Source organism: Silene latifolia, chromosome 7 (genome assembly GCF_048544455.1).
Source record: "Silene latifolia isolate original U9 population chromosome 7, ASM4854445v1, whole genome shotgun sequence".
NCBI lineage: Eukaryota > Viridiplantae > Streptophyta > Magnoliopsida > Caryophyllales > Caryophyllaceae > Silene > Silene latifolia.
Window position 1 is genome coordinate 23,008,819 of NC_133532.1, and position 12,647 is coordinate 23,021,465.

At 40.1% G+C, this 12,647-nt stretch overlaps 1 protein-coding gene across 1 annotated transcript; it reads right to left on the reverse strand.

Annotated features, from left to right (window-relative positions):
- Positions 1-6,153: 6,153 nt before the first annotated feature.
- LOC141591921 (zinc finger CCCH domain-containing protein 58-like) lies at positions 6,154-11,903 on the reverse strand. The gene is made up of 8 exons (XM_074412420.1): positions 11,834-11,903; positions 11,686-11,767; positions 11,102-11,244; positions 10,292-10,357; positions 10,081-10,200; positions 9,493-9,783; positions 8,941-9,231; positions 6,154-6,820 (listed from the first exon to the last, which is right to left on the reverse strand). The coding sequence occupies exons 2-8, from the start codon at positions 11,759-11,761 to the stop codon at positions 6,497-6,499; spliced, it is 1,311 nt and encodes a 436-aa protein (XP_074268521.1). The 5' UTR covers positions 11,762-11,767; positions 11,834-11,903; the 3' UTR covers positions 6,154-6,496.
- Between the last annotated feature and the right edge of the window lie 744 nt (positions 11,904-12,647).

Here is a 12,647-nt window from a genome sequence, read left to right on the forward strand (position 1 = left end):
ACCGGTCCTGGCCTTCTTAGACAGAGGGCCGACCGGCCCCTTTTCTTTCCGGGCCTCTGAATAAAGAAGCGGTGGCGGTGGCATTGCCTCTTTTCTCTTATTTGAAGGAGGAGGACCCTCCACAACGGTGACCTCCTCTTCAACGTCAACGACCACCTGCTCCTTTTGGACAACGGGGATTGCAGATTGAGCTGGGGTTGACGCCGTTGCCGCCGTAGACGTTGTCTTTGGTTTCCGGCGCGCACGTTAATCGCAATCTGCGCCGAGCCGCCGTCACATCCAAAGGCCTTCAATCGCCGCTCCATAAGTTCGTGAGGGGCCGGTCTACGATCACGTGGCGCGGCCTTGGGATGCAGCTCAACAACTCTCCCGTTCTCGTCAAGTCCCAACCTCTTGAGGACGGAGACAGGCAGTTCCGGGCCAAATCGGTCTGCAAAATAAACGAAGCAGGAGTCAAGCAAAATAAATAAAACAAGGTTCAAACACAGAAGCATAAAAAGCAAGGGTGGGCCTCACACCGACCCCACTCACCCCGTTCGAGGGCCGGTATGAGGCCGACGCGCGGCAGCAAAGCCTCATCCCGAAGAACGATCCGCGTCGGAGGCATCCATCCCTTCGGCGTGCCATCCTTCTCAACCTCAAACAGCCTCATTGCCCGCGTTTCGTCCTCATTAAGATAGACCTGTGGCGTCCATCTTAAGCTTACTCCGGAGACATATTTGTCATGCTCCCTATGATTCTCACACCGCAAATTGACGCGCTGCTCGAAAGGACCGGGGCAAGTAGTAGTCCTCCGGAACCTCAACGTATACCCACCGCCCCTTCCAGTCCTTGCAAGACGTCGCCTTGGAAACGGTGTGACGGCCCGGCTCGGTCGTATGTTGTACCACCCCGGCCGCCTAGGGTAGTCTCGCTTAAGATGGTGGAGCCGGCGGAAGAGGTTCACCGTTGGGGCCTCCCCTTTAAAAAGACATAACCATACAAAGCCAATAATCGTCCTGATGGCCAACGGATGCAGTTGAGCCACGGCGACATTCATGGCTTTAATTATGGCCACGACGTATTCATTAAGAGGAAACCGGAGCCCATACTCCAGGTGTCTGATGTACACGCCGATACAACCCTCGGGAGGGCAACAGACGGCCTGAACCTCCTCAGGGATAACAATTTTATACCCCCTGCCGAAGGAGTAATGGTCTTCAAAAAGATCAGAACCGGAGCAGCTAGCGAACTTATTCGTCCAGGCACGATCAGGACTGATCGAGCAGGCATCACCGTGCCACGAAATAAGCGGCCTCTTTACGACAGAAGGGGTCGCCTCATCATCGTCATCATCAAAACCCTCCAAAAATTGAGGATCAATTTCAGGAGAAGGCGACTTGGGACCCCCAAACCCTATCGGGGTGACAACCATGCCTCCTCTTCATCGGGATCGCGACGGTTCGCCCCCGGCGCAGAGGTACTGGGTTGAGCATCCGCAGAAGACATAATGACAACAAAAACTTGACAATTAAAAGTTGGAAAAATTTGTTTGTTTACCTTGGAAAAGTGCTACGCCGAGTAACGCTTTGAAGACTAGAGAGAAGTTTCTTCGAAAAACTAAGAGAGAGGAAATTTTTTTTTTTTTTGAGAAAATGAAGTTTAATGGCCAAAAAACGAGGCACACTGCTCTATTTATAGAGCAAAGCCTATGAAACGGACCAATCAGGGCAAAGCCCATGAAATGTCAACCAATCAATGCCAAGCCACGTGTCAAGCATGCAGCCACGGAATGTCAATCGACATACAGTTACCAAACTTCTTCGACATGCTCCTTCGTATCTGCTTGCTAACGGCCAGCTGATCAACAAAGCAAAGACAGCACCGGCCGGGGGCAATCAAAAGCACAAACGGCACTCTCAACCTTGGTCTCGACCAGCGCCATTTTCTTTTCCACATAGGATGTCCATTACACATCCATGTGGAGGGGGGATATGGTACGGCCTGAACAGAACAACGCCGAGGAAGAAGAAGCCGGGGAAGAAGTTCAACTTGCGTAGAATACGCTCAACACTCATCGAAGGTCCATACCACGGCATAGACTACGCTGGGGGCAAATTGATGGGGCATATTCTGCACCCGCTGACCGAGTCAACATATTGAGCAAGGTCAAAGATATCCACAAAGAAGTCAACATATTAGACCCTAATCGACGCAGCCTGTCGGCCTGTCACTTATATCTCGGCTGGGTAACTAGCCAGCCGGGAGGCATATCCGCGCACTCACATCCAAGTCCCCTCGGCATGGAGTCAACCAGGCCAGCCGGCCTGCCATGGGTCCCTCGATCGAGGGTAGAACAGTCTTTCCACCTGCTCTGCCACTTGGCCACTTGGCCACTACGTGACAAAAGGTGAAAGTCTATAAATACTCCTCAATCCTCATTGAGAAAACGATCCACAATTCATCCATAAACTCACTATTAATCTGGTATAAACTCCCTTATCTCTCTACAATATACTTTGCCAAGTAACACACAACTTAATCTCTTTAAGTTTACTGACTTGAGCGTCGGAGTGAGTACGCTCGGTACCAAGCCGAGCCCTCAGTTTGTTCATCTTTACAGGAGAGACCGAGAGGAAGAGACGAGCAAAGACATCATTCACCAAGCTTACGTGGTAACAAATCCTGCTCCGGAATTACACCCGGAACATTAGTTAATGTATATACTCCCTCTTATTCATAATAACTCTCCCCTTTCAAAAGGGCACGCGAATTAAAGAGAGGGTTATTTTATTGTAAAGTATTGTGGTGATGTAAGGTACTTGGAGAGAGGGAAGGTTTTATTGTGGGTTAAGGTGATTAAAATAAGTATTGTTGTGGGGGTAAGGTGATTAAAATAAGATAAAGTATGAGTACTGTGGGGTATTGTTGTGGGGTTAGGTGATTAAAATAAGTATAAAACTTTACCAAGGGAGAGAGTTATATGAATAGATGAAAAAAGAAAGGTGGAGAGTTATTATGAATATGAGGGAGTATAATTGTTATTAGTTACCTTATTTAAAAAGATGCTTTTTGGAGGGATGGTGCGGTAATAGTCTCATCATCAAAGCTACCAACCAAAACAATATTTATAACTTCACAAACTACTCTTAGTAAAGAGGTAAGTAAAGGTCGGATCCCAATGAACGGGTATTGATGTAGGATTTCAATTGTAAGTAGCTATGTCTTGGGTGTCACAAATTTGGGTTGAGATGCGATGTGGTCTAACTAATCAACAAGGAGAATGTAAATTAATGAAGTAAAGCAATGAAAGGGGTTTGTAAACAATGATTAAAGGCACTAGGTTATCATGGGTTCATAGGGGATTCATGGAAATAGATCATACAAACATGTTCTCAATTTAGAAGCAAACACGTATTGTTGTGATGGGATCGAGTTAGTGTATATCTTACAATCCCTAGGAAGATTTAGGTCCCGGAGCCGAGTCGTCTAGACTGTACAACACCTACAAGTCGACTTAGTCTCCTGCTATTCAACTCTATGCATGGTCTAATGAGGCTCGAGTTGGTTTATGTCTTACAAGCCTCATTAAAAAGATAAGGGATGGTCAAAAAATTCAAGGTTTCATAGTCTAGCATTTCATCAAACATAACATGTGCATAGGTTGAAATTAAAATAAGCAAATTAATTATGAAAATATATTAGATTAAGCATAGATCAATCCCCATGTTTGTTTCCCCTAATTCCCCCATTAACCATACGTAAAGGATTACTCACTCATGATCAAGTTTAACATGCTAATAAGGTTGTCAATCATAATAACAAAGCAAAACATGATGAATAAATGATGTGATTAATAATAATTAAACAAGGGTAAAAGAGATTATACCTAATTGAGATGATCCAAATAATAAAGCAAAGAATAATAGAAGTAAACTTGATGATTGGTGGAATGTTGTCGATCTTCCAATAAACCCAAATGATCTTCTAATTACCTAACTAAACTAAGAACAATTGAGAAATTAATGAAAGATTAAGATATAATTAATATTGAAATGTGTATTACAACTTTGATTAAGACTAGATTAAGAGAGGATTAAGAATTGATTAAGAGGACATTAAGGGGACATGATTAATCTAGATAGTACAATAGGGTATTTATACTAAAATTAAGTACAAGGATTAGGGTTACTTAAGGACTTAAATGACTATTAAGACCCTAAGAGAAACTTAACAATTTTGCTCCTCCGGAAGGACATGCGCGGATCATGTTGCAACTCCCAGAGGGATCCGTGCGTCCTGGTCTGAAGTACGGCTTGTCCTGTAAGAAGATCCGCTCGGATCGACATGGAGACACTCAGATTGTGGCTCTTCAATCCGCTCGTCCCGTGCTAAGGACGCTCGGCTCCTGGCACTATGGTACGCTCGTCCTGTGCTCAGGACGCTCGGATCCTGGCACAGGGTTCTCCTCTTGTTTGGTCCCTTATCAATCCACGGGGATCGCGTTGGGGATGCATGGATCTTTTCATCATTGCTCATTTCACTTTATTTATTTGCTTAGGTCTCTAGTGTCGGTCTTCCCTTCAATGCTTGGTCATTAGATGCGATCCATTTAGCTCCATTTTGCCTCGTAAATGCAAGGTTAGCAACCCTCTCCTACCAAGGACACAAAACCTCAAAGAATATGCAAAATGGGAAACTAAAGATAAGAAATGACCCTAATATATGCTACAAAGCATGGGAACAAGGTTAATACGGGGACTAAATGTGCTCAAATATGAGTCACATCAAGGTAAAATTTTTGAGGATACCTATTCATTTAGTAAATAGGGGATTATAAGAAATAATTCTTTAGATTTAATATGTAATATAAAAATCTTATTTTTTTTATAAAAAAAACATTTACATTTAATAAAATGGATTATAAATTGATTTTATGATCAAAATTTAGTGAAATTTATAAAATAGGGTTTAATATCACTTTTGAGGAAAGTTTTAAGGGGTTTAATTACTACATGTCAAACTTAATAGGCTTAATTTCACCATTGACCAAAGTTAAGGGGTTTAATTACTCGGGGAAGTGACAAATAAGCCTCATACGTTTGACACTATGTGCAAATCACCCTCATGACTTTCAATATGTGCAAATAAGCCCCATAACTTTATGTTTTGGTGCAATTCAATCCTCTTATAAGAAATCAGTAATATTAAAACATGAAAATTGAATTAACACAAATAATCGATAATATACTTTCAGTTAAAACCCAAAAATAACCTCTTCTTATAACCACACTAGCACACCACCACCTGCCTTATTCCGACAACCAGGCCAAGATCAATCTTCAGCACCTATCCCAAACACCACAAACCTAAGTTTAGTTTAACGAAGCAAGTTTGCAATACTCTACCTCCGACCATCACGGCATCACCCCATTCTTGTCGAACCCGATCCCAACCACACGAAACATCATCACTCACCTATGAATCCACTTAATCCATCAACGAATCCCATCTCCGGCAAATATGGTGTCGATGGTGCTAGATGGCATGTGCGTTGAATTGACATAGCGCGGGTCACGGTGGTGCATTAGTGAACCTGGGGTGTAGCGCCGTGGAGGGTTGTAGAGAGAGACGCCATAGGTGGTGGTGGTGGTGGAGGTTCACGTGAGAGGAGGCAGTGTAGTAGGAGTAGTGCAACATGCCTGAGAGGCTAAGAAGAAAGAAAATTGGTTTAAAAGTGAGTGGAAATGGTAGATTGGTCCATTGGCTAAATTTCTTACAAAAAAGAAGGAAATTAAATGGGAAATAAATAAGAAATGTAATATTATATTCAATATTAGGTAAAAAAAATTAAAAGAAGGTAAGTTGTACCAATTGTTAAACATTTGGGGCTTATTTGCACATATTGAAAGTCATGGGGTGAATTTGCACATATGAGTAAACGTAAAGAGCTTATTTGTCACTTCCCTGTTTAATTACTACTTCTGCGTTTAGATAAGTGTTTTGCCAAAAAGATTACAAAGGTTTACTATTTATATAACTTTTCAATATTATTTTCGTCTCAATCAATTCTTTACGGAATTTATCTTATATTCAAACACGACCATTTTTGTAATTTTACTATTTCAGTTACAAACTGATCACATTAATAGTCCATAACAAAATACAAAGCAATTGCGCAACCGGTTCAGGGAGCCATAGTTACTTTATTCACCAAACAAAAGAAAAGCAGGCTTTACACCTTCACCGGTACATACTAATTCCACCGGAACTGCGGAACAGAATCATAAAACTCCGTTCATTATTTACCAATGGTAAAAATCCATACTGCAGTATTCTTCCACAGCTTAATTTCCATTGTGCAATTCTAAGCATATATAGCTACTTACTATTAACAGAAAGACGAGAAAGTATACAGATACCCAAGTTGCGAGATACTGAGTACACGAAAAGTGATACCAATGGAGTTCACTTTGTACAGTTGACTTACATGGTATTAACATCACATAAGCAGGCTTCAATGTCCGGAAGCTAATAGTACTGTACTTTGACCACCAGTCCGATGGTCACTAATGGAAGATGTCAGTGTTGACGTTGAACCAATAGAGCCGTTGCCAGATTGTGACGGTATGGAATACTCTGGTCGGAGTGACATGGATGACGGAGATGGAGAAGGCAAAATAGCTGACATGGACCCACCCAAGTAGGGAGAAATCGGCATCTCAGCAAGAGATGAAGCTGACGGACTGTAGTTCATCATACCAACTGGATGATCAAACTTACATGTGGTGCCGAATTTGCAATACCCGTTTTGCATATAGAAGGTGCACGGTTGGGTTCCCTGTAAAAAGCGACGGTAATTAGCAGAGTATAGCATAAAAAACATAATTATACAGTGTCTCGAGGGATACTGATATATGTGGCCTAACCTTTGAGCTAAGAATAAAAAGAGGTGGTTTTCGGATGACTCGTGATAAAAATTTCATAGAGAATGTGCAACGAATGACCGCTAATTACAATAGAAAAGCACATACAGTTCAGCGAGCCATTTTGGTTTATTTCATCATTATATCGAACCATAAAAATAGCGTGTCTTGGGATCCGTCAGAATGGAAACCATAGAAAACATTATCAATCAGCAGCTTCTCAATATCCGACATTTAGACACTATGACACTTCAATTCGAACCAAAACATGAGAATATTTCATATATTAGCCACACTTGGACATGCACTCGTGTCGAATGCTTCTAACCATATCTTAATCTAAGTAATATATTTCTCAACAGAATATTAGTCATGGACCATTATGATTAGATTCTGTGTTTGAGGCGCAATGCTGCGTACATTCGAACCCCCTACCCTTCCTAGGCAAAAGGGTTTGAAATAATGGAGCAATGTTGTATTGTTGTTGCATTATGAATATATTCAAGTTAGATTTGTCCTACAACTCATTCAATTAAGAAGACATCCACTAAACATGCAACTGTTATTTACTGGAATCTATCTAGGATTAAGGGTGGCCTATGTGCAACAAGCTGACCAATGAAATGGGACGAAGGACAACTACGAGTTTCAAATTCTGTACATCTACTTTGACAAAGGGTACCAGAAACCAAGTTCTCTAAAGTTAGGGTCAAATACTGCATGCTTCTTATAAACTTCACAAAATCATTTGCACCAAAAAAAAAACCAAAAAAAATCATCCATGCATGGAGTATATCATAAGATAAAATGCACACTTCTACACATTTCAGTAAAATACTCCGGATTGCTACTTCGTGATTTTTGTTTCTCGTATTTGTAGTATGTTTTTGGTGCATCCAATCCCACCGGCTTACATACGTTGGGCTCCTCCTAAACCCAACGTCAGTGCAATACTGCTAATCTGCTATCCATAATATTGCAAATAATGCACCAAAACGCTCATGACTCACAACAATAACAAATCCATTTTAAGGCTTATGGGAGGATATTATGTTCGTTTCACATGTAGAGTTTGTAAAAGACTAGAGGCCATCTCTGCCTTCAAAAAATTTCACACTCAATTTTTTTCTTAGGATGGACAGAAAATTGAACCTTTTAGCCCCCATCATTCCCCTAGGTCCAGCATGCCAACTATCCCCCCTTTCCGCTTTCTACCAAATTCACCCCCAATGCATGGTGTAAGCGAATCTTACTGAGCATTTTCCGAAATGACTACTTAGATTACAGTCATCAGATTAACACTAGCACTCGTGGACTCCATTGTTAAATGGACATCAAACAAGAGCTGTTGCAGAAGTTAACGAGTTTTCATAAGAAATAGCTTCCCACATTCTAAGTCTCAATTATCAAGCCATCCTCAAATCTTTACTTCCAAACAAAAAAACACGCTAATAGAACTGTATTTACTCTCATATCCTACGTGCATTACATTTCAACGTACTCAAACTAAACTAGAACCAAGATTCACTAACGAACTGAGGACACTTTAACAAGGTTACCCTAGTGCCTAGAAACCTCTCGCCAATTCAAAGTTAAACGCAGATCAGATGTACGCAGCCTTTAACTAATGTATTCACGACATAGAGAGGCTTAATTCTGAATGACCTATAATGAAAATTGCGTCGAGATTGAATCGCATCCTGCTTCACAATAAAATGAAGCACAACCAATTTATTGTGGCATTTTACTATATTCCAACATGATCCAAACAGTAGGTCTTCGTCAAACATACAAAGCATGAGATACATGTGACCACAAACCATGCATACCCAGATAAGGCTTTAATACAACCTTATCAGGGGTATTTAGTAGCAGTATGAAAAGAATCCGTGCAAACTGCTAGCAGTTAAAATTCAAATATCACAATGCCAAAAGCAGAAGTGAGGGTAGGGGCGGCCCTCTTAACCTAGATCGAGTCCCTTTATTGGATGTTGAACTGTGGGAAAGAGATACAAAAGTGGAAGATAAGACTTACAGGACGAAGAGGTAGGCCGAGTGGACCAAGGAAACAAGCTGCAGCTCTGTCTGGTGGATGATGAAATCTACAAGAGGCGCCAAACTTACAACTACCTGTTTTCAAGTAGTATTGACACTCAGGTTCACCTGGTCTCTCTGGAAAGCTAAATTCTTTAACACTACTCGCAGACTGCCCTATAGAAGTTGGTAAATTAGGATAAGATCCTGGTAAAGCATGTCTAGGGGTTACTCCATATACCGAAGCTCCAGCAGTTTGAGCACCAGGAGATAAAGCAGGCTGTACAGACCCCTGCATTCAAATAGGACAATAAATTATCAGAAGATTTTCAACTCCTGCTACAAAATTCAACTGATTTCTTAGAAAGACAGACTCGTGTTAATGTGATGAGAGACCAAGCCTTTTAACATGAACCCTACCCATGAACCCGCTAAATAATATAACTACCCCATTTGACTTCTTTATGGGTTAGTATCATGATAATATTAACTTAATATGAGACTGTCTAATATGAGACTGTCAAATATAACTTAAGGAGTGAAGACTACTTACTGAGTATGAACCCCAACCAGGCATGGGAACAACCCCTGGAGAAAGAAGCATGGGGCCGTAAGACCCTGGAACGAAAGAACCAGGTACAAGAGGAGGCCTTGTTGCTCTATAGCTAGTAGACGACCCGGAAGCTTGTTCAGTTATAGGAAGAGAAGGAGGCTGCACTGTTGGATAAAATGGAGGTGCAGCTGCTGGCATTGGCATGCCAGCTGGTTGAGGATGATGGAATTTACAAGTTCTCCCAAATTTGCACTGCCCCGTACTCAAATAATAGGAGCATTCTTTCTCACCCTGTTCGAGAAGACAGACATATAATTGAAAAAGAGACCTGAATCACATAAAATTAAGCAAGTCTATTGGCTAGCACAAATACTTATGTAAGGCGGTTTCACATAATTATTATTGTAAAAATGTGTGGTATTTATCCAAGAGTCCGCTATGAAAATAGTTACTACAAGTTTCTTATACAGGGGTATTTGGCAATTAACATGCAACCTTACAACATCTTTGTGTGACACCGCTTTACAAATTACAAGAGACTTCTTCATTTGTCAAAAACATAAATGGATGTAAGAGTTTAGTTTGAACCGGTCGTAACGGGAGACCGTGATAGTTTAGGGGTGCATCAGTTAGCGATCCACCAGCATTTCTTGGATGATTGAACTTGCAAGTTGCACCAAATTTACAAGTTCCCGTCTTCAAATAGTACTGCACAAGGGGGTGATACAAGTAAACAAACAGAGTGAAGCACTTAATCTCTGTACTGCACGTCACAAATTGCAGATCACCAAAAACTCACTTGACATGAAAGTTCGCCTGGACGTTCTGGGTATTCTCCTCCAACTAATCTAGATGCCACAACAACCTAGACAACAAGAAAAACCCAATTGTTATTGTTATGCCTGGAAACAGCCACACCAAGATTTGAATGGACAGAAATTGGGCCGACTGCTACTTCACAAAACCAAAAGCATGAACACCTTAATGAGCTGTTTTACTTTATTCCATCATTGGGCTGAGCTTGTGTCACAACAATCCTCGTCAGTCAAAGTTTCAGGTACTACCAACACAGTCTTTATAAGTTTAGAAAGATATCTAAGTCTGTCGATATTAATACACCCTTTCTTATAAACCATTGCCCATTGACGAGTGACAAACCATATTTCTCGTTCATTTGTTCATATTCTCCCATCAAACAACCTTCCAGTTCAAACGCATACTCCTTCACAGTTTCAGGAACGCTCTCGGCAATCTAGCAATGTACATGATATACCATAAGCCGTAAATAAGCCAGGGCTTACTGTGATGATCTTCCCCTTTAGGCTTCTATTGTCATTTATTTATATCCTTTACTTCATTATGTTATCACTTCACCCGGGGAATGTAAGCCTTTAAACAAGACATTATCATTACTCGAGAATTTGATAATCTACCAGTAAGTAGACTCCTATTCAGTGTACGAGAACTTGCATTCGCTCAAACATGCAATTTCCACACCAAATCAAAAACAATAAAAAACACCAACAAAGAAATTCACAACAAGAAGCAAAATGCAGGTGATTCAAACAAAAACAGAACCCATGAATGAGGTAAAGAGTAAACAACTGACCGCAGCACGGTCACGAGGATGGTTGTAACGGCAACGACTACCGAACCCACATGACCCAGTCCGCATATAATACACACAATCAGATACTCCAGGCCGCTCAGGGTACGCCTCCTGACCGGATATACCTAACCTCCACATGGACTCTGCATTTTCCACACAAAACCCAATCAAACATAAATATCACCAACACTAATTCACAACATAAACAAAACATTAAAAAAACTGAAAAATTACTCCTACATTTTCAGCAGAAACACATAATTTCACAAAATAATACTTGAAGATCATGATTATATATACATTCATACCCTACATAATTAAAAATTAAGAATAAATATCATCACAACAATAAACCCCCTAAAATAATAATTAAAATAACCTAACACAAAATTAAAAAAATCTAAAAAAAATTAGACAAAAACAAACAAAATCACACATGGACCCTACATTTCCAATAAAAACCCACATAATTTCATGAAGAAATACTCACTTTTACACCATAATTCATTACAACAGTAAACCCTAAACAGTAAAAAAAAATGATCAAAACAAAAAAATAACAAAAACCCACAAAAATTTACTACCTTCAAGTCCAGTTTCACCCCATTGGGTTGCAGGATGATCAATCTCAGACCCTTGATTCCTTCCGTACAACTCCATTTTTCACTTAAAATCACAGTAAAACAGTAAAATAATAATAACAATAATGATAATAATTGACAAAGTTCTTACCTTTTTTGGGTAATACTTAAAGATGGTGATGAAGATTGTACAGGGTAGTAATTAATTTAACAATGCAATGGTAAAAATTAAAAAAAGTAGGAGAATGTATATATATATGTTTTTTTTTTAAAAAAGAGATTAAAATGATGAAGAAAATTGGATAAATTTAAGGGGGGAATCAATACTATTATAGAACCCCAAGCTTCAAAGTGTGATCACTAGGAAAGTGAAACTATGCTAAAAATGTAATCTTTTTTGTCCTTTTATTAATATTATTTTTTTATTGTTTTTTTTTGGATTTTTCTTTTTCTTTTTCTTTTGTTGTTGTTGGGTGTTTTTTTTTCTCTCTTTGTTTTTTGGGTTCACAATATTTCTCACTTTTAATGTGACGGAATTTAGGAGTGAGGGAGTGGGAATGGGAGTGGAAGTGGGAGTGGGTGTGTGGCTTGTTGGAGTGATGTAGTGAGCGTATTGGCTAAAAGGAGTTACCTTGACTTGACACTAAAATTCATAATCGGGTTATTTTGATCGGGATTGTTGTATGATTTATTGTATTGATTAAAATAAGTTAGCTTGACTTGACACCAGAACTTCTAATCGGGTTATTTTGATTGGGATTGTAGTACGATTGATTCCAGTTCAGTTTACATTTGAATTTATGGCTTGAGGATCTTAGTTATGCCGGGAAAGACGTGACCTATGCTGAATTTCATAATACAATGTCAAATTCTCGGTCGTTTTCCCTTGACTCTTAAATATTTGTCCACAAAATCAGTAGTTTGAACCTCAGCCTCCCTTATTATTCACTTCAAGATCTGTCACT

Bases quoted from the DNA above. Each gene is read 5' to 3' on its own strand.
- LOC141591921 (XM_074412420.1), bottom strand. From the start codon at position 11,761: ATGGAGTTGTACGGAAGGAATCAAGGGTCTGAGATTGATCATCCTGCA. The intron at 10,201-10,291 runs GTGAGTTTTTGG...CCCCTTGTGCAG, and splicing joins CAGGCGAACTTTCATGTCAA to TACTATTTGAAGACGGGAAC. The intron at 6,821-8,940 runs GTAAGTCTTATC...CGCTTTTTACAG, and splicing joins TCGGCCTACCTCTTCGTCCT to GGAACCCAACCGTGCACCTT.